This window comes from Microcaecilia unicolor, chromosome 6 (genome assembly GCF_901765095.1).
Source record: "Microcaecilia unicolor chromosome 6, aMicUni1.1, whole genome shotgun sequence".
In the NCBI taxonomy this organism is placed as follows: Eukaryota; Metazoa; Chordata; class Amphibia; order Gymnophiona; family Siphonopidae; genus Microcaecilia; species Microcaecilia unicolor.
In genome coordinates this window covers 193,178,671-193,201,483 of record NC_044036.1, presented here as the reverse complement: position 1 = coordinate 193,201,483, position 22,813 = coordinate 193,178,671, and the positions used below count along the sequence as shown (strand labels likewise).

Below are 22,813 nucleotides of genomic sequence, written 5' to 3'. Positions count from 1 at the left end.
AGTTGGGCGGAAAGGCATCTAGTGCAGATTTCGGTGGTGCATGTGGCCGGGGTGGACAACGTGAACGCGGATTTTCTAAGCAGACACATGTTGGACCCCGGAGAATGGTCTCTGCACTGGTCGGTGTTTTACCAGATAGTTCTGAAGTGGGGAATGCCAGTCTCATGGCATCGGCACAGAATGCTCAGGTTCCTCAGTATTTCAGTCGGCGTCGGGATCCGCGAGTGGAAGGGATCGATGCGTTGGTCCTTCCGTGGCCTGGTGTTGCTGTACGTGTTTCCCCCGTGGCCCTTGATAGGTCGAGTCCTACAGAGGGTAGAATGTCATGCGGTGTTGTTGGTGGCTCCGAATTGGCCATGTCGGCCGTGGTTCGGGGATCTGATGCGCTTGTTAGAAGGCGAGCCTCTGCGACTGGGGGCCTCGGTGCTGTTGTGTCAGGGTCCAATTGTCATGCCGGATCCAGCTCGGTTCTCTCTTACGGTGTGGCCCTTGAGAGGGAACGGTTGAGAAGGAAAGGGTTTTCCCCTCAGGTGATTCAGACGATGCTGCAGTCTCGCAAACATTCGACGTCTTTGGCCTATGTCCATGTGTGGCGCATATTTGAAGATTGGTGTGGGGACCGGGCGTGTGTCCCTTCGACAGCTTCTGTGTCGTGCATTTTAGATTTCTTGCAGGATGGTTTTGAGAAGGGCCTTTCATTGTCATCTTTGAAGGTGCAGCTGGCTGCTTTGGCATGTTTTCGGGGTAAGGTGCAGGGCAGGTCGGTTGGGTCTTCCCTGGATGTGGTCCGTTTTTTTGAGGGGGGGTGAAGTTGCTTCGTTCTCCTCAGCGGCCGGTAGTTCCTCAGTGGGATCTTAATATTGTTCTTGACTCTTTGGCGGGTTCTCCTTTTGAGCCCTTGGAGTCTTGTTCGATAAAAGACCTTACTATGAAGGTGGTCTTTTGGTAGCTATATCGTCGGCTCACAGGATTTCGGAACTTCAGGCTCTTTCATGTAGACCTCCGTTTCTGTGGTTTTCTAAGGAAAAGGTTTCGCTGCGTCCAGTCCCTTCGTTTTTGCCTAAGATGGTTTCCTCCTTTCATGTCAATCAGGTGATTTCGTTGCCGGTCTTGGGGGACTGGACAGGGGATGCTTCTCAGCGTCGTTTGGCAAAATTGGATGTGCGCAGAGTGTTGAAGGTTTACTTGCGCAGGTCGGAGGAATTCAGGTCTTCGAACAGGTTATTTGGTCTTCATGGGGGGGGGGGGGGCCCAAGAAGGGAGCGGCTACTTCTAAGGCATCTATAGCTCGGTGGTTGAAGGATGCCATCTCTTCGGCTTACATATTGCATGGCCATACGGTGCTGGTGGGGCTCAAGGCACATTCCACTAGGGGGATGGCAGCTTCTTGGGCAGAGAGTAGTTTTGTTCCACCGGTGGACATTTGCAGAACGGCAGTGTGGTCCTCCCTGCATTCTTTTGTCAAACATTACAGAGTGGATGTACAGGCAAGGGAGGATGCCAGTTTTGGAGCTGCAGTCCTGTCCTCTGAGCTTCGCAGGTCCCACCCTTAGATGTGTTTACTGCTTTGGTACGTTCCAAGCGTCTTGAACGGTCTGGAGGATTGCTGAGGAAGGTGAAATTAGGCCTTACCTGCTAATTGTCTTTCCTCTAGATCCTCCAGACCGTTCAAGAGCCCACCCAGTGTATCGGACAGTTCAGGATGATATTTTCTTTAGACTTCAGTTACTGATATTTCTAGTAGCTCCTGTGATTTGGGTCCTGGAGTTTTACTAAGGGCAGTTTGTGGTACCGTTTGTGCCCATCTGCAGTTGAATTCCCCTGTCTTAAGGGGAGGAGATCTGAGTGTGGATTCAGTGGTTTTGTTTAGGTGGAGGTGTTTTGTTCCTCTGCTTTGTTACTGTTTTACTGGTTAGTAGAAGGTCTGCACAGGCTACTTGTATAAGAAGTTTTAGTGTTCTCAGTCTCCCTCTACTGGTAGGAGTGCATAACCCAAGCGTCTTGAACGGTCTGGAGTATCTAGAAAATTAGCAGGTAAGGCCTAATTTCACCTTTATTTTGATTTTGCTCACACCTTTTTCAGTAGTAGTAGCTCAAGTACACTGGGCAATGGAGGGTTAAAAGACCACAAGGAACAGTAGTCGGATTTGAACTGGGCACCTCTGGATGTCAAAAACGGTGTGCCTCTAACCACTAGGTCACTCCTCCACTCAGGCTATTAGGCTTGTGGCCTAATAGTTAGCCTGACGTTGCTACAGTACTATCCTTTTCAATCACATTTTCTGTGCTGGTTAAAAGATGTTTCCCAAGCTACCAAGTGCTCTCTCACAGCTTATGACTCTGTTCATTCTGTAGTCCTAGGTACTGGCTCCGATCACCATCATTCCCTGAACGCAGAGGGTAAAATGCTTATTGTATGTTTATTTTTTATTTTATTTGTTGCATTTGTATCCCACATTTTCCCACCTATTTGCAGGCTCAATGTGGCTTGCATAGTACTGTGATGGCGATCGCCAGTTCTGGCATAAGAAATACAGAGTGGTGTTGTGTTAGAGTTCATGAGTGACAGAGTAAATTAGGTAATGAAGGAGAAACAGATAAGTTTAGTCCAGTTCTGGTATAGGTTTCGTTGTGTTGCAGGGTTCAGGCGTTTAAGTTGGATCGTTATGGTATGCCTTTTTGAACAAGTTGGTTTTTAGTGATTTCCAGAAGTTTATTAGGTCGTGCATTGTTTTCATGATGTTTGGTAGTGCATTCCATAGTTACGTGCTTATGTAGGAGAAGCTGGATGCATAGGTTGATTTATATTTTAGTCCTCTGCAGCTTGGGTAGTGGAGATTTAGGTATGTGCGTGTTGATCTTTTTGTGTTTCTGGTTGGTAAATCTATGAGGTCTGCCATGTATACCGGGGCCTCGCCGTGAATAATTTTATGAACCAGGGTGCAGATTTTGAATGCAATTCGTTCTTTGATTGGGAGCCAATGCAGTTTTTCTCTTAAGGGTTTGGCGCTTTCAAATCTCGTTTTTCCAAATACGAGTCTGGCTGCAGTGTTTTGGGCGGTTTGGAGTCTCTTAATGATTTGTTCTTTGCATCCAGCATATATTGCATTGCAGTAGTCTAGGTGACTTAGTACCATTGATTGTACCAGTCTGCGGAATATTTCCCTCGGGAAATGTTTCAGATCTGCACCAGTTTATGTGCAGAGGTGGTTTTGGAACCCAGGACCTGTCTTATTTCCTCTCAGCCTGTTTTAGCCTGAATCTGGAAACTGACAGATTGGGGTCTGGAGTCTCACTGTTTGCATCAGTTACTCTAGAGGGCTGTGATTATCTGCTTTGCCTGACCTTTCATCTGTACACATAACAGGCTAAGTATTATATCTAATCCTTCTGAATGTCTGAGTTATTTGCACATTTCCTTGGAAATATGAAAAAGAATAGTGGGCTGCTGGACACAGCCCGCATCAAAATCCCATTGTGGTTCCTTATGATCTTAATCTTCCATTGTCTCATGTACTTTACTTGAATATAATTCACCCTGAAGTACAACTGAAAAAAAAAAAATGGTGTACGCTAAATCCTAAATTCCTCTCCCCCTTTGTAATTTTGGAGGTTCTGGAGAGAGAGAGAGAAGTAAGCTATCAATTCTCTGCCCGATATTCAGCTGCTGGAAGTTAGCATTTATTTTTTTTTAAATGCTGTCACCGGTGCTGGGCCATGTTTGGGCACTGGCATTGAATATCCGGGCTAATAAAGGGCTCTGGCTACCACAGCTTATGTGGATTCCAGCTGATATTCAGCTGGATATATTGGATGGGACCCACATATAACTTTTTCCCCCTGCCCCCCCTCCTGGCATACTTCCTATCCCTGGTGGTCCAGTAGGTACAGGACAGAAGCCCCACTCATTCCTGCCCGTTGCAGCTGCACCATGAAAATGGCTGCCACGATCTATTGCGACAGCTAGTGGTACTTGTGTCGTGCTGCGAGAGGTCATGGCAATCATTTTCTCTTTAAGTAAGAAAAATCCCACATGCAAGAAAAACAGCAGAGGACAACACTTCAAACAAAGAAAATTTGTGAAGGTAATTCTGGGTTATCTAAGCCATGGCGCACCCGCACCTACCATATGAGCCTTTGCTACCTGCTATTCTTTCAACTAACGTCTGGCATTAAGATAAGTCCCATTTTTGAAAGATTGATGACTTGGTGATATATATATATGTATGCAAAACAAAAAGACTCCACTGAAAGATATATATATATATATATATATATGCAAAACAAAAGACTCCATTGAAAGATATATATATATATATATATATATATATATATATATATATATATATATATATATATCTTTCAATGGAGTCTTTTTGTTTTGCACTTAAGATTTTGGTTCACCCGGGGAGAACCCCATAGGGTAGGCTCTTAGTTCTCGTTTGTCTTAGAATCCTTAGGTGCAAGTGTGCCATAGCTTAGATAACTGAGAGTGACCATTATTGAAGCGTTACACCTTCTACTATTTTTCTGGGTCAGTGAGATTTTGTACATGAATCTGTTCTACTCTGATTTTGTTGTTACTGGTATTACATTGCTAATTTCTGTGGCTGCGCTTCTGAAAGGGAGCACACACAAATACTTTATGTTTCAATAATTTTTATTAGAGAGATCACAACAAACATATCTAGACAGTGCTTAACTTCCTCTCCATTTAGTATTATAAATAACATAACTTCCCTGGCAAGCACATTAGCAGTATACAAAGATCCACTTATCTCTCCAGCAACTTTTACATTTTCACCCCCTTCCCTCCCTCCTCCCCCATCTCCTTCCCCTCCCCCATACCTATACCCACAACTCCTCCCCCTATCCATTTACTGTCACAGTTTCTTATTTCGCAGACCCCATATTCTAATTGATCTAAGGCAGCAGTCACATGTTCATTATTTGCCCCTTAGCCTGGGGTGTTAGTGTAAGCCAAAATGGGGTCCAACAGGCCCAGAAGGCTCGCGTATCAGAGGGTCGTTGGGTTCTCAGTCTCGTTCTCTCAGTGCGCAACAAGTGGATCATCTGCCCTCTCCACTGGGATGCTGTGGGGCCTTCCGCCGACAATCAGGCCTGCAGTATTGTTTTCTTAGCCACCATTACCGTGCGCATGACGAATGCTCGGCATCCCCTAATTGGGGGCCCCAACAGCCTTGGGTGTCCAAAAAGGAGCTTAGCATCCAGTATCCAGCTCGTGGACCAAATAGCATTTATCTGGCCACTCACGTCTTTCCAAAATTTCCTGATTCGCGGGCAGCCCCAGAACATATGCCCCAGGGTTGCTCCATCCGGCGAGGCCCCCATATGGAACGCTCTCCTGGGCGGTATGTGTGCTCTCAACACAAACTTAAATTGTAATTCCCAATAATTTGCTTGGTCTGTGTTCCTGCGATATCCAAGGAAGTGCTCCCGGATCACTGTAGTAGTTATTTTAGTCCAAAACTACTAATTAGGGGATAACTCTTTTAATTCCAGAGTCACTTTTGATATCTATTACACAAAGACTCCAGTAGTTTTCATATCACAAAAACATTTTATTGTACTGCAATGCTCACTAACCACTCTAGCACTGCTACCTAATGTTAAAACCTCACATATTCATTCCTCCACTCACCTTGCACCACCTGTATTTGAAAACAAACCAACTGTTTTTACATTTTAAACTGCATACTAATGCTGTTTCTTATTTTACATATATTTTGCAGTACTAATACATTATATCATACACAAAGGATCAGAACTCAGTCCTGCCAGCTGAATAGTCCTTTTCCTACAGACGCCATGCCTTCCGCTTGGTCGCTGTAATCGTGTTTACACGTAGACGCTGGATGACTGCTCCCCGGTAGAAAAACACTGTGTGTCTATTGACCCTCCTTTGGCTGGCTAAATGCACCGCCTCCAATCATCTGTATGCATCAAAATACAAGTGCTGTGTGCTCGATGACTGACAACAATCCACCATATCTGTTTCATATTGTGCCGGTTCCCTAATGCAGGACCGCATTTCACAAATCTTCCTCAGGAGGAACCACCATCACATTTCTTCTACGCATCAACTGGCTGCATGCCGAACTGAAACTCCCTCAGGGCTGAGCCACAGACACCCCCAGCTCTTTACTCCACAGGTTTGATAGTCTCTCAAAATCTGGCTCTTTTGCCATGTCCTTTAGATGTCTGTGGTGATAGGTTAGCGGGACTTTGTGCTGTGCTCCCAGTGAAAGTGCCGAGCTCAGCTCCTCCTGCACATCCTCCGCCAGAGCCTCTTGGGGAAGGCTCGATATGTAATGCTGCAGCTGATAGTAATGGAGCCAATCCGCTGGGTTCAAAGCAAACTGATCCCGGAGTTGCCCCCATGATTTGACTGTCCCTTCCCCATCTATCGCCTGTAGAACATACTCCAGTCCTTTGCCTTTCTATCTCTTGAACACCTCATAAAGCTGTCCCGGCGGGAAATCCGGGTTGCCGCAGATTGGGAGGTACGGGGTGGTTCTAGCCGAGAATCGGTGGTGCCTGCAAAGCCAGCGCCAAGTTTCCTGCGCTGCTGGCAATAGTTGTGCTGAGGCAAGCAGGCTAGTCTCTCTTTGTTTTTCTTATGTAGGAGGTAGCTAATGTGCCTCTGTTCTGTCTCTTGCAATTCAAGGTGGGTAGGGGTGAAAAATTGCGTACGCCGTAGCCAGTCATTTAAATGTCTCATGCCACTTGCTATAGTCATGTAGTGCAAATTCAGGAGCCCTAAGCCCCCATAGTCCACCGGCAAGTGAAGCGTGGACAGCGCTACTCTGGGTCTTTTCTTTGCCCATAAAAATGTCTGTAAAGTCCTGTTAAGCCGCTTTTCATCAACTTTAGTCAGGTACAGTGGCAGGGTCTGGAACACATATAGCCACTTCGGTATGATCACCATATTGTACAGAGCTATTCTCCCCAAAAGTGATAAAGGTAGTCCCTGCCATAGTTGTAAACTCATTCTCGTATCATTCAAAAGCTTTCGCACATTCTAGGCATACACCTGTGGGAGTTCTCGGTGTACAGTAACTCCCAAGTACTTTATGGACTCTTCCTCCCACTCTTTGGGTAGTGATAGCCTACTTTTTATGTTATCCCCAGGCACTATCTCTAGGGCCTTAGATTTCTGAATATTTAGTGTGTAGCCTGATAGCCCCATATTCCTGAATCAGCTCCAAGATCCTAGGTACAGACTGCTCCGGTTCCCGGGTCACCACCAGCAAATCGTCCGCAAATGCGAGGGCCTTGATCGTACCACCCTCCAGGTCCACCCCTCATCTGCCCGCAAGGCTCTAAGCAAAGGTTCCATTGCCAGGACAAATAGGAGGGGCGTCCCCTGTCGTATGTGGAAATACCCTCCCTTCACCCCATTCACCAAAACCGCCGCACGGGGGCCGCTGTACAAGGCGTTTACCGCATCCCCGTACCATCCCTGAATTCCTATGTAATCCAGCAACCCAAACAAATACCCCCAATCCACCTTATCAAATGCCTTTTCAGCATCCAAGCTAAGAATCATTGCTGATCTCTGCTCCCTTTGACACTGAAAACCGGTGCAAAACCCACAGATAAATGAAAAAATATGCATTAAACACTATCCAGTCCCTGTGTGTTTAAAAGCATGCCCTTGGTGTAAAACTGACAATAATATGCACACCACTTACCTGTAGCAGAGAAAAGATATGCCCCTGAACGGGGTGAGGAGTCATGTCTAAGTATGGTACAAGCCAATATGAACTTGTATTATCGGCAGGCTCAAGGCAGACTGTGTAGAGCATGAGCAGTCATGTTTTACATGCATATTTTATAATATGTATGATCATGTGTATTGTGTGTGTGTACATTTACACCGCTCTTGAGCAGGTGTAATGTCCGTACCTTCAGTCTAGCTGTGATTTCTGCAGGATGTGTGCTAGTATTTTGTAAAGACTTGGATTAAAAACAGGTACCTTTCTGCCCTATTATAAAATGACCCTCTGTATGCATACAGTACATGCCACTTGTTTCCAGGTAAAGAAATTAACAGGCTGCCCGAGATGGTGGACTTGAAGATCTGGTCCTTGCTACTACACATACCTTCTCTACCCGAGAGATCTTACTGGCTTTGATAGAAGCTGCATCCAGTACCAGTGGAGGGCCCAGGTCAAAAATCTCACGTAGCAGCTCATTATTCTGATTGAAAAATAAAACTTTTATTAATAAAACCTCAGCAAAAACACTTTTCGTGCTACACTACGCTAACCCCAGCTGCCAGGGGCTTTCACTCCCACTCTAAGATAGGGTATGCCACAGCCATTACTGCTTCTTTACATTAACCTCTGGAAGGCCTCTGTCCTCACATCTTCCTCTACACCTCAACCTTGCTTTATCAGGAACAGAAAGGGAAAATTAGGTTCTTACCTTGGTAATTTTCTTTCCTTTAGTCATAGCAGATGAATCCATTATGAATGGGTTGTGTCCATCAACCAGCAGGGGGAGATAGAGAGCACTGAAAAACCATAGTGCCGCATGGCCAGCTAGCTCCATCTGCCTCTTCGGTATTTGAAGCTTCCAAAGCAGTGTGACACCGCCACATATAACAACATGAACTTCCCTCACAGCGGATGAACGCCACAGAACAGGAGCAGTAATTCAAAGGAGGGACGAACTCAACCTCCTGTAACAGAACAGAAATCCTGAAGACTGTTTTCCAACTTCTCCCAATGAGAGAACATACCTACAGGAAAAACTGAACAGAAAAACCAACATCAATCACACAATGAACCACTGAGGGAGGGCTCATGGATTCATCTGCTATGACTAAAGGAAAGAAAATTACCAAGGTAAGAACCTAATTTTCCCTTCCTTGTCATCAAGCAGATGAATCCATTACGAATGGGATGTATCAAAGCAATCCCTAGATAGGGTGGGAACAAGCCACACCACGCGCCAGCACTTGTGCTCCAAAATGCGCGTCTCTCCTAGCAGCCACATCCAGCCTGTATTGTCGGGCAAAAGAGAGCTTAGAAGCCCAAGTAGCTGCACTACATATCTCTTGAAGAGAGAGTGCTCCAGTTTCAGCCCAAGAAGAGGAAATCGCTCTTGTGGAATGCGCCTTAAAGGCTTCAGGCGGAGGCCGGCCAGACAGCAGATATGCTGGAAAAATAGCTTCCTTGAGCCAACGGGCTATAGTGGCTTTAGACGCTGGAGACCCTCTGTGCGGACCTGACAACAGAACAAAAAGATGATCAGAGGTCCTAAAGGCATTTGACATGCGCAGATACTGCAACAGAGCCCTTCGCACATCAAGGAGGTGCAATTGCCCAAAGGCTTCCGGAAACTCCTCTCTGGAAAAGGAAGGCAGGAAAATAGGCTGGTTTAGGTGAAATGCTGAAACCACCTTAGGCATGAAGGAAGGCACAGTAAGTACCATTACTCTGGACTCTGAGAATTGCAGAAATGGGTCTCAACAGGACAGCGCCTGGAGCTCAGACACCCGTCTCGCCGATATAATGGCCACATCCTTTTCCAAAGCTCGCCTGAGCGGCTTGAAGGGCAAACACTGAAGAGCCTTTAATACTAGCCCCAGGTTCCAGGCCGGACACGGAGCCCGCACGGGAGGACGGAGCCGAAGCACCCCTCTGAGAAACCTTGCCACATCCGGGCAAGCAGCCAGAGAGAGGCCAGCGACCTTCCCTCAAAAACATGCTAAGGCTGCCACTTGAACACGCAGGGAATTATTGGCAAGGCCTTTTTGTAAACCATCCTGCAAAAAGTCAAGTATCGGCGAGAAGGAAGCCTGCATGGGTGTGATCGCTTTAGAAGCACACCAAGCCTCAAACTGGCGCCAAATCCTGGCATAAGCCATGGAAGTAAAACGCTTGCGGGCCTGTAGGAGAGTGGAAATGACTTTAATGGAATAACCCTTGTCTCTCAATAGCGCCCTCTCAATAGCCATGCCGTAAGACCAAAGCGGCAGGCGTCCTCCATGGTCACCGGCCCCTGTGACAACAGGTTCGGTACCAGAGGTAACGGGCAGGGGAGCCTCCACCAGCATCCGCCGGAGGTCCGCATACCAAGGCCTCCTGGGCCAATGAGAATCACTTCTCCTTGATGTAGCCGAATCCACAGGAGTACTCACCTGATTAAGGGCCACGGAGGGAACACATACAGGAGGCCCTGAGGCCAGGGTTGAGCCAAGGCATCCAACCCTGCCAAGCGAGGATCTCTCCGTCTGCTGTAAAAGCACGGGGCTTTGGCATTTGCGCTTGAGGTCATAAGATCCGCTACGGGCGTCCCCCATTTGGCACAGATCTGCAGGAATACTTCGTCTGCAAGTTCCCACTCGGCAGGGTTGATTTGATGCCTGCTTAGATAATCGGCTTGCACGTTGCTCCGACCTGCAATGTGAGCTGCTGACAGAAACTGCAGATGTAGCTCGGCCCAGTGGCATATCTGCGCGGCCAGTGCTTGGCACTGAGTGCCACCTTGTTGATGTATGTAGGCCACTGCTGTCGTGTTGTCCGACAGAACTCTGACAGCCAAACCTTCCAGGGTCAATTGAAAGGCCAGAAGCGTCTGGAATATCGCTTTCAACTCCAAGTGATTGATGGACCACTCCGACTCCTCGGGTGTCCAGAGAGCCTGGGCATGCCTTCCCCGGCAATGTGCGCCCCAGCCCTTCAAGCTGGCAACTGTTACGACTAGGCACCAATCGGGGAGCGCTAACAGCATTCCTCGCCGCAGCATGCTGTCTGAGAGCCACCACTCCATACTGAGCCGGGCCGCAGGGAGCCACGTGAGTCTGCGTTGATAATCCTGAGATATTGGAGACCATCGTTGAAGCAGGGAACACCGCAGAGGTCTCAGGTGCGCTCTCGCCCATGGCACCACTTCCAAAGTGGCCGTCATCGACCCCAACAGCTGGACTATGTCCCAAGCTCGCGGGCGAGGCATCCTCAGGAGCAGACGGACCTGGTTCTGAAGCTTGCACCGCCTTTGCTCAGGTAGAAACACATACCCCGAGGCTGTGTCGAACCGGACCCCCAAATATTCTAGAGATTGAGAGGGGGTCAGGTGACTTTTGGCCATATTGACGACCCAGCCCAGAGATTGAAGTACTGAGACCACTCTAGCTGTGACATGATGACTCCCTACTGCAGAGTCCGCTCTGATGAGCCAGTCGTCTAGGTACGGGTGAACCTGAATACCCTCTCGCCTGAGGAAGGCAGCTATTACCACCATTACCTTGGAAAAGGTTCAGGAAGCTGTGGTGAGGCCAAAAGGCAAGGCCCAAAACTGGAAATGCTTTCCCATCACCGCAAACCGCAGAAACCTTTGGTGCGGGGGCCAAATAGGTATGTGCAAATACGCTTCTTTCAGGTCCAGAGACGTGAGAAACTCTCCTGGCTGTACCGCCGCAATGACGGAGCGCAGGGTTTCCAGGTGAAAATGCCGCACTCTCAGAGACTTGTTGACTTAAGTCTAGGATGGGCCGAAAAGACCCTCCTTATCGCGGCACCGCAAAGTAAATGGAGTAACGGCCAGAGCCGTGTTTGGCGGGAGGCACCGGGGACACCGCCCCAGGTGAATCAAGTCTTGCAAGGTCTCCTCTACCGCCACCCTTTTGGCAGCAAAACCGCATCGGGACTCCACAAACACGTCTCTCACCGGGGCATTGAATTCTATTCTGTAGCCATCTCTGATCAGGTCCCACTGATCTGAGGAAATCTTGGCCCACTATCACTGAGAGGGTCACCCTTGAACTCCTGGCCTTGAGCCAGTTGCTGCGGAACACTTGTCCGAGCGAAAGGAGTTCCTCTGCTGAAAACGGGCACGTGAAGTAAACCCAGCAGAACGCCCCGGGCGGTACCTTTGAGCTTCACGGAAGCGAGGTCTGTAAGAGGAGGGAACCGCCTGACCCTTGGAGGAAGGCTGTGGCCTATCCTCGGGTAAGCGCTGGGGTTTAGCATCCCCCAGGCCTTTAACAATTTTCTCCAGCTCCTCACCAAATAGGAGAAGGCCTTGAAAGGGCAACATCACCAACCTTTGCTTACAGGCCATGTCAGCCGCCCAATGCCATAGCCACAAAAGGCGGCAAGCCGCCACCGCCACAACCATCTGTTTAGCCGAAGCTCTGACCAGATCATAAAGGGCATCAGCCAAGAAAGACAAGGCTGACTCCATCCACAGTGCCACCTCTGCAAGCGGCTCCGCTCCATCTCCGGGCTGTTCCACTGCCTGTTGCAACCAAGCGAGGCAGGCTCGGGCAGCGTAACAGCTGCATGCAAACGCCCGTAAGGATAGGCCTGAAATCTCAAAGGACCGCTTCATAGCTGATTCAAGGAGTCGGTCCTGCATGTCCTTCAGGGCAACTCCTCCTTCCATTGGGAGGGTAGTTCTCTTTGTCACAGCCGTGACTAGGGCATCCACTTTAGGCACTGCTAAGCGTGCCAAATGCTCCTCACCAAGAGGGTATAATTGCCCCATAGCCCTGGCAACTTTCAAAGGTCCCTCGGGGTAAGCCCACTGAGCCGAAATAAGCTCTTGGATGGAGTCATGCAAAGGAAAGGCTCGAGCAGGCTTCTTAGTACTTGCCATCCTCGGATTAGCAGAGGAGGCTTCAGCACTCCCAGGCTCTTCAATAGAGAGGACCTGCAATGCATCAGAAATAAGCGCTGGCAGCTCATCGTGGTGGAAAATCCTCACCGCGGAAGGATCATCTGGATCCGGTGGCAATCCTGCACCTTCCTCTGGCTCTCCAGAACACGAGGGCCTGCCAGACCCCTCAGAATCCTCACATCCCGACCACGGGAGGGGGGGGGGGGGGAAGGGGGGTGTGACACTCTCTGAAGGGGAATTTACCCTCTACGCTTATCCTGCGGCCATCTGTCAGGGGAAAACGCGCCTGACGGCAATCCGAGACCATACTCCACTGGAGGGGAAACAGGCAGCAGGGCCGAATGAGACCCCTGCGGGAGAGCTCTTTTTAACATAAATGCTTTATGCAGCAGCAATACAAACTCAGGGGAGAATGGCTCACCCTGGTCTCCCGGTTCCAGTCCGGGGGTAGCAGCTCTCATGTTAGCCTCAACACGAGGCTCCCCTCCAGGCTCAAACCCCTCCGCCTCAGTGGGGGTCGCACCATGCTGTTCCAAAATGGCGCCCGCTGCCAGCTCCACGGAGCGGGAAGAAACCTCGCTCGCCATGCTCGGACCGGCTCTGACGTCAGAAGAGCACGATTTACAAAGCCCTGCTGCTGATCTGAGCTTGCCACAACGGAAACAGCGCCTAACAACCTCTGCATCCATCGCCGAAAAACGACGGAAAATTCAAAATGGCGGATTCGCGCCAAAATCGTTCTGAATGCGCGCCCTCCCCGGAGGAGCTACAAAATGCTCTTACCTCTCCAGACCGAGTCCCAGAGCTCCGGTCACGCTGCACAATCAGAAGAAAACCTCTTTTCTGGACTCGCAGCGCCAAAGCGCAACGCAACTTTTTTTTTTTTTTTTAACGCTGTGAGGAAAGTTAGAGGCAACAGCGAGAGGCAAATTTCCAACTCCGGAGGATCAGTAGCGTGGGAAAGGCAGGGAAAAAACGAACCAATGTGCCTGCATCCACCAAGTAGAGCGTGGGCAAAGACAGGGACAGGGCTAGCCTATGTGTCTACTTCCACATCGGGGGCCGGGTAAGGCAGAGAAAGGGCAAACCTATGTGCCTTTAAAGTGGGCACCACCAGCCACAACACCCCTGCTACAACTGGCAACAGCACAGGAGCCACCCCAGGCAGATTTTCTGAAGGAGCTGAATAAGCTGCGTCCACCCTGCTGGGGAGATAGAGAATACTGAAGAGGCAGATGGAGCTAGCTGGCCATGAGGCACTATGGTTTTTCAGTGCTCTCTATCTCTCCCTGCTGGTTGATGGACACAACCCATTCGTAATGAACTCATCTGCTTGATGACAAGGAAAGAGGGATTCGATCTCAAAGCCTACATGGAGAGATCATCCTGTACTGGATGGTGAGAAGAGAGATTGTCTCACACCCTCCAGACAGAGACCATCTCCAACCCTATATGAAGATATGATTGAATCCCTCCCTCCTCTGCCTCATCATCAACCTCAGGTTTAAAAAAAAGAAATGATTATAACAAGGGAAGAGACCAGGGCTATAGTCTTTTTCCTTCACCTTTACGAGCTTTCTGTTCAGATTCTTACCCAGCTTCTCTACAACCACTAATGATGCATATGAAGGTCTATGTAAATATGTTACACCCTCCCTTTCTTACCTGAAGGTGGTGGCGAACCCCCGAGCCCAGCACTTCTTTGAAAGCATTGTAAGTTCTCCTTCTGACCCAGCTGTCTACATACATGCATTCCAAGCCAAACTTTATTGTTTCCTCATGACATTCGCTGCTCTGTGAGACACAAAGAAATGTTGGACAGTGAACCTTTACCGATATATATGCGTCATATCAACCTCAACCTCCACTGTGCAGCCACACCTCGCAGCAATCCAATGCTCTCCTCAATGGCACAGGAACAGTCACCCTCCTTGCAGCAACCCAGGACCCCACCCCCCACCATGGTCATGCCTCAATCAAGACCCCCTGCCTAGCAGTCACCCTTCATAGTAACACTAATGCTTTCCACTGCACAGCCATGCTTCATATTGACTCTGAAACCACAATCACACTTAATAGCAATCAACTCTGCATGCTCAATACCTCAAAGCAACCCAAAAAACACAAAACTGCATGGTTTCGCCTCACAGTGACCCAGGCTCCTCTTGGCATGTGGCCTTGCCTCAGTGACCCAAGCTCCCCTTGGCACGTGGCCTTGCCTCAGTGACCCAGGCTCCCTACATTGCATAGTGAAGTCTTACAAGTTTTTGTTGGCTGGTTGTTATGTCAAGATCAATATAACAGGAAGGTTACGCAGGGGAACGCCTAAGAAAAGAAACTATTTAGAAGCTTTCTATACTGTTCTTACCAGAGCCTTACATGAGCTGCTCTCGGGTTTTCTTTTGGAGGTTTTCCCTCAGTATAAAATCTATCTGTCCTTGTATGGACAGAAATCAATGACTCAGTAAGTAGACCATGTACCTCAATGAAATGCAGCACATCACGGAAGATGGACCGCTGCTTACGCCGATCAGTTTTGGCCCTGTACTTGTTGCTGTCTGTTGCTAAGGCCTTGAGCTTTGCGCATAACAGATCTGTCTCTTCATAAAAGAAGTCCTCCTGTGAAAAGAAAAGTTTATAAATCAAAGATGGTGGGAATAGCAGAAGCATCAGTCTGAACCCCACAGAAGCTTATAAAGGTCAAGGCCAATTTTTGATATACTACCTTCTATATAAAATAAATCTAAGCAGTTTACAATACAATATTAAAAATAGTGGGTGTATGTGTGTGTGTGGGGGTGACAACAACAAACAAAACCAATGAGAAAGACAAGGGACAGAAAAAAATGGAAACGAAAAGATACAATTTTACATATGAAAAAATTCTGGGGAGGAAAGAATAATAAGGGAGGGAGGATGTGTCACTTACTTTGTACAAAGCCCACCAAAGAACAGAAGGCTGAGGCCTAGCTTAGTAAAGGCGGCAGAAAATGAAAAAGCCTTAAAGAAATATTTGAACTGAGTAATCAACACCTTCAGTCTAATGCAAAATGGGAGGGAATTCCACAGGGTAGGGAGCTGAAACACTAAAACAGGAGTGATTCATAAATACGTAAGTACATAAGTATTGCCGTAGTGGGACAGACCAAAGGTCCATCAAGCCCAGCATCCTGTTTCCAACAGTGGCCAATCCAGGTCACAAATACCTGGCAAGATCCCAAAAAAGTACAATACATTTTATGCTGCTTATCCCAGACACAAGTTTCATCTGCAATGATTCATAAATACGTAAGTACATAAGTATTGCCGTAGTGGGACAGACTAAAGGTCCATCAAGCCCAGCATCCTGTTTCCAACAGTGGCCAATCCAGGTCACAAATACCTGGCAAGATCCCAAAAAAGTACAATACATTTTATGCTGCTTATCCCAGACACAAGTTTCATCTGCAATGATAAAACATTTACATTGAAAAGTTATACTACTTGCCGCTCAGTGGGCATTATTTATTATATAGTGTGTCCTTGTGGCAAATACTATATTGGCAAATCAACCAGATCCTTACACGAAAGATTGATTGAACATCGCTCACGTATAAATGCTCAAAATTTAGGAGCACCTTTAGTTCATCATTGGGTGTCCCATGAGCATACCATAGAAGATTTAAAATGTATGGCAGTTGAGCAAGTACTCCCCCTGAAAAAGGGGAGGGGATTTCAATAGAAGAATTTTACAACGTGAAACTTATTGGATTTTCACATTAGGTACAATAGAACCTGCAGGTTTAAATACATATATCCAATGGGGAAGTTTTTTCTGATATATCTCCCCTGAGGTCTCTTCAAGTTTTTTGAAAAGTTTTTCCACAAAGTTTTCTAATGTCCGCCGTAGAAGATTGTTCTAAGCTGTTCTTTCAAAGGTCACTATACCTTTAAGAGTTCCGCAATGATTTTTACGTATTAACGTTTGACGTAATACCATCAGCTGTGTACGTGCTAATAATAAAAAGACGCTGTCGCCATTTTTTAGTTCAATCAGAATAAGCCAGCACACACGAATGCCTAGGGCAGTAATCGGGTAAGCCATCAGCCGATTTAGGAAAAGTTATGCGAATATTTAGAGAAGTTAAAATAATAGGGTTAAGGTTTATATGTAAGAGACTTGATTCCTTTTTTCTTGTTCTTTTTCTCTTTTGTCGACAGAACTGGTGTCACTCCCCCTTGACAAAGTCAATACAAAACGGGAACCTGTCGGGGTTTTAAGAGCGCACCAATCTGCCTAAGATAAGTGCAGTGTGCATTATTGATAAGTACATGAGCAAAAAAAGCAATGCAAGTCCTTTTTTTGTTAATATAATTGGGATGGTGGAGGTCGAGTCAATGATTAAGACATCAACACGTGTAATGGATTCACCTATTGAGTGAAAGTAATATCACCGTGTACCATATATGAGACTCTCCTTCACTTTAGTCTAAAAGCATCTAAGACTATCATATTTGCATTCACACACTCTGTGAACATTTTTTTGATATCCCAGAAATAAGCAGTGGATTTTCCCCAAGTCAAGTTAGTAACTATCTATGGACTTTTCCTTTAGGAAGCCGGCCAGACCTTTTTAAAACCCCACTAAGCTAACCACCTTTACCACATTCTCTGGCAACGAATTCCAGAGAATTCCCAATGGACCTGGTGATAAGCTGGAATAACGAGCAAGTGTTGATTAGAAGTATGAAATGTTTAATGAGGGTTATAGGGAATGAGAAGGCTGTACATCCTGAAGGCTGGATCTGGAGACACAAAACAAAGGACCTTATAGGCAATTCTGTAAGAGACAGAAAGCCAAAGCTCACACTGTAGAAGAGGATTGACATGACCACATTTTTTCCTGCCATAAAGTAGTTTGATTGCTTTATTTTTGAACTAGCTTTAACATGTGAATTTGGAAATTAGGAAGACCACGTAGCAGGGAATTGGCATGCAATTGGCTATACAGAATTTGTGCTTAGTACACTTCAATCTGGGGCCTAATTTTAGGCAATTTACAGAGAATTACCCACCCCTTCAAGAGATTATTTAAAAGGAATAAAAAAAGCCCTTCAATGTTAATGCTTCAAAAAATCATCAGTCAAATTTAAAGATAACTAAAGCCAGGAACAAGGTGTATTGGACATAGTCATCTGTTCTGGTACAGGGTAAAGAAACAGGAAGAAACCACATATGGGAAAGGGAAGAGAACTCCTGGTCGAGGGTAACACCCAAAATTTTAACAGCGGAAAGGAGAACCTCTTAATGGTAAGAGAAAATGTCAGCAGTCTCTAGTAGTAGTTCATGTTCTTAATTGGAAATAAAAGCCTGGGGGAAATCAATCCTCATAAAATGCTCAATTCCTAAATTTTAGGCATTTAAATTAAGTATTCCAGCTGAAAAGTAACTTAAAACTTAAGCACATAAGTTTAGAACCATAATTCACTTACTTAAATTCAGGGGCTTGCAATGCTAAGTGCTTAATTTTACGTTTTTTATCTTGGCTCCCGCAGAGCTCCGCGTTTAGGCAGCCATCTTTCAACGGTGACGTCACTTCCTCCTCTGCTACAAGTTTTAAATGAATACGCCATGGTCTCCGGTTTTAAACTCAATATTGGTAAATCGGAGGCTGTGCCAGTTGGCATTCCACCAAATTTGTTGACATCTCTTCAGGATAAATTCCCTTTTCGCTGGGTTTCCAGAGGACTGAAGTACTTAGGTGTTGTTATTACTCCTCAATTCGTTGACCTATTCTCTGCAAACTACTCCCCTCTCCTGAAAGATATCTATAGAGACTTGGATTGTTGGGACCGGTTGAACTTGTCTTGGTTTGGGCGTATAGGTACTTTAAAAATGAATGTTCTCCTTAGATTGATGTACTTATTTCAGGTTCTTCCCTTGAGAATGTCTCGATCTTTCCTTTCTGGGGGGCAAAGGCGACTGAACCTGTTCATTTGGCATAACAAGCGGCCTAGGTTGCCGCGTTCCCTTCTCTACCAGGACCCGGGGAAGGGTGGTTTGGGAGTGCCTAATGTTGTTTGGTATTATTGAGTGGCCCAGGTTCGCTCTGCTTTAGAGTGGTATCAGAACTCTCCTCAGAAGCTTTGGGTTAAGCTAGAGCAGGGGGCTGTGGCTCCCTCTCTTCTCAGTGGGCTCATGTGGATCCCTAGAAAACACAGTAGAATTCCTCTGAGCATTTGCCCTTCAATTTCGTCCACCCTATATTATTGGGATGCCATGTTTCCTAAGCCTGAAATGGTGCTGTCACGTTTATCACCTATTTGGCTGAATCCAATGTTTCCTCCGGGCATGGGTCGGGGGCCTTTTGCCAGATGGGCTTTGCTAGGTCTCAACTTGGGGTCAACTGTATGAGGGAGATGCCCTTAAATCTTTTGACACTATGGTGAATGAGTTCTTCATTTTGCCGCAGGAGTTCTATGCCTACACTCAGCTGAGACACTTTTTATCCTCTCCCACAATCCAGACTCAGATACTTAGAGAAAATCCTTATCTGGAAGATTTTTGTGAAGACTCTAGGGGCGCAAAGGGCTTGATTTCTGGCTTGTATAAATATTTGAGATCCCTGGCTAAACCTGCTTGTGCGCACTGTAGAAGGTGGCAGGATGAGTTGGGGATTGAAATTGATGAGCACGATTGGTCTCTCCTGGAACGGGCTTCTCTAAAGGTCTATCTCTGGCCCTATAAAGGAAAATTGTGTCAAGGTGCTGTACAGGTGGTACCTGACGCCGGCACGTTTTAACCAAATTTATTCTCAAGTATCAGCGTCATGCGGGAGGGGGTGTGAGAAGGCTAGGACTTACTGGAAGGGAATACAATATAGGTTACAAAGATGGTTAGATAAGACCACTCAGGTGGGCCCCGCTTTACTTTCTGTTCTGCAAAAAGCCACCAGGCCTAACCAAGTCCCAATCCTTGCTGGTGCGACCTGCGATGTCTGCTGCCCGTGTGACATTAGCAGCGCACTGGAAGCAACCTTCTGTTCCCCCTATTACCAAATGGCTAAACAAACTCTAGTATATTTGTGAGATGGAGAGACTTTGGGCAATTAAATGCCATACTCTTGCTAAATGGTAGGCTATTTGGAACCACTTTCTGAAGTATTGTACTTGCTGAGCTGGTTTGCGGTGTGCTTGGACCCTGTGTAGTAGTGGTAGTAAGTGGGTTGGGGGGGGGGGGGGGGGTTCCAGAGTTAAATGAGACACAAGGAGAGGGTGAGGGAGGGTAAGGAGGGGGTGGGGGATGGGTGTAAGAAAACTATTAAAATATTTTGAAGTTACATTTATCTTTTTGTATATCAAGAATTACTATTGCTCTATACTGCTGGGCTTTGTAATCCTGGATGTTTTGGTAGTGTTGGCCAGCACTTTTATTGCATACATGTTCTGGTTTGCTGAACTCTGTGATGTTGTCCTGACAAATGTTTAATAAAGACTTCATACAAATTAAAAAAAAAAGAGATATAATAAAGACATCCAAATGCCTGACAGGAACCAATGTTATAAAGCAAATTCTAGAAGAAGGGGCCATGGTTTGGTAACATCATCAAAACATTTTTTTTTACTGAAAGGGTTATAGATATATAGTATGCACTCTTGGATGGGTGGTGAAGGCTAAAACAGTAAACTTGTTTAAACATTTAGAGGCCAGTGTGATAAGCCAAGTGTTAAAACAGTGCAATTGACTATTGTCTCTGAAGCTGAGGTGGACCAATATTACTTACCTGGTCTCAGGAGGATATGCAGCAGCACACTCTTCCCTCCACATCCAAATTCAGCGGTATGTTAGGACACAACACTAGCAGCCAGTCTGGGCAACCATAAGGCTGGATTAATTTACCTGGCTGCATTGCTCTAACTTAACTAGCAGCTAAGTTTGTCTGGCTGCATGAACAAAAGCAGCAAAATGCATGGTGCCAGCATGCAACTTGTGGAAAAGAGAAGAGGGTTCCTTTTACCAGGATGACAGCAGAAGAGTAATGGAAAACTTAATATTAGATGATCTTAATTTTTAAAAGAAATCTTTACTACTTCTATTAAAAAAATGTGCAAAAATGCCATCAAAGGTTTATATATAAACAAGTTTAATATATAATGACCTTTTATATTTTTAAACCATAAATGTATAAGATGGTAATTTTTTTTCTAATTTATAAGTTATAAAAAAAAGAAGAAAAACCTATATCTTGAAAAAGCACAATTTTTGCTAAAACCCAAGCCATGTTTTAGCAAGTGCCTGCATCAGGGGTACTGACTAATACAGTTCAAACCCTATCAATTATCCTCACTGGATCACCTTCAAAAGTGGGGGGAAGGGAATGAGACTTCTGACTACCCACCAACGTATTAATGAATAAACTGGAACACGAATCGTACAACTTCCTCTTGCTCTGGGGGGCAGCTGCTGTTTCTAGTTCAGTGCCATGGCTGTCTCTCTGCTCGACTACCGAGCGAGACAAGAGGCCAGTCCAATTCCAATGACATCATCCAGCCATAAAGTCAAATGACATCATGGGAAGCTAGGCGATTATCAGATATAAACTGTAAATTCCATTTCTCACCAGGCGTTTCTTTATCAGTGTTTTCCAGTTATAAAGGATAATCTAAAGCCCTAGCTATATTGCAGTTGGGTCCCGTGGATAAGAAGAAAACTTACATCTAATTCCCGGGCAAGCTCAAAAAGAAGCGCTATGCTTTCTCCCACCACAATCCGCAGGTTGACGTTCTCACTGGACAGCACACTAGGCAGCCGGGGCAGGTGACTAAGGAAAAGAAGAACAAAGAGTGATTAAGAACAGCAGGGCACAGCCTCCAAGAGTCTTGAAATTCTCTTCAGTTCAGCCACAGTTCCTTCTTATCTATTTCCCTCTCCTCAACCACCTTTTTACACAAGCAGCTTCCACAAAATTACAAAACATAGCATTTCCTCTACTGGTACTATGCACACAGGCAGTCTGGCTGTGACTGGACTAAGAACTGAGTTTCAGATCACAGTGCATGGCAGGCTGCCTCTGTCTGTGAATTTGAGTTTGCTTTGCCATTTTTCTCTTCTTCACTGTTGGGTCTCTTGTGGTTTTACTAGTATGACTTGTGTACCCAGTTTTCTGTTTAAATTATGTAAACCGCTTTGATGTTGAGGTCTGAAAGGCACTTAAGCAAACAAATAAGACAAAAATTAGCACAGCTGAGGCCTCAATTTATTACTTAAATTCGAAACTAGTGATGGGGCCCTGCAGCACCTAGCTGCTAAAGAGATCAAGTAAAAAAAAGCGGACCAGCAGAGGAGCAAGAAAATACAGATACTGAAACTGCATTTTTATATTAAATTCAAACTATACCTAGGAATTTGCTATCTATTAAAAACCCTTTTCAAGCAAAAAGCTTCTTTAACAGCGCTCATTTCAAGGGACAGAAAGATAAGCTGTGTTTCTGCAAATGTATTTATTTATAAAATTTATATCTAGCCTATCTACAATTCTAACCGGGTTACAAAAATACATACATGATAACAGCACACAACTATCAACTTCAACAGCACCTACTAATGTCGCAACTGTCTGATCTCAGTCTGTCACTTACTTCACCAGTACTTTCTCCACCTGGGACCTGGGGCAGATGGTGAGAAGGAGGGACCAGGCCTGCAGTGTGCTGCAGTGCAAGACCTGCAGCATGGAGTTCTGCTGAGCTGGTACTGGGGATCCTTCATCCACACAGGAGGCACTGAAAATACTCTCCAGGCAGGCGAGACACGAAAGCAGGTCCTAGGGGACAGAAAACTGAGTGAGGTGGTAAAGCACACAAGAACAAACAAGGTTAAAAGCACCTACTTAAGCACTTCCTCCCATTGCTCCCCTTCCCTGTCAACTGAAAGCACTGAGTGATTAACCTCTTTTCCTTTCAGGTCCCCCCCCCCCCAGCTTATCATATAGCCTGGGGTCCAAGGAATGGAAAGTGTGATACAGCAGTAGTGGGCCAGGAGTGTGGACATTTCAAAACAGCACTAGCCTCATGTCACTTCTGCCATTTTCAAATACAGCAGCAGTAGGGTTAAAAAAAAAATTCCCCCCCCCCACCCTCGAAGCAGCCCACCTCTTTTCCTCCCCCTTCCCCTAGCTTGCTGCCA

The 22,813-nt window shown here is 46.2% G+C and overlaps 1 protein-coding gene across 2 annotated transcripts in view; it reads right to left on the bottom strand.

The window, feature by feature from the left end:
• The window catches only part of IFRD2 (interferon related developmental regulator 2), a 100,375-nt gene that overhangs the window by 6,093 nt on the left and 71,469 nt on the right, over positions 1-22,813 (bottom strand). For both annotated transcript variants that reach the window (XM_030206467.1, XM_030206468.1), the window contains 5 exons: positions 22,270-22,451; positions 21,347-21,452; positions 15,133-15,270; positions 14,317-14,445; positions 8,128-8,223 (listed from right to left, as the gene is read on the bottom strand). In XM_030206467.1, coding sequence (XP_030062327.1) covers positions 8,128-8,223; positions 14,317-14,445; positions 15,133-15,270; positions 21,347-21,452; positions 22,270-22,451 — 651 coding nt within the window. The remainder of the gene's footprint in view (positions 1-8,127; positions 8,224-14,316; positions 14,446-15,132; positions 15,271-21,346; positions 21,453-22,269; positions 22,452-22,813) is intronic.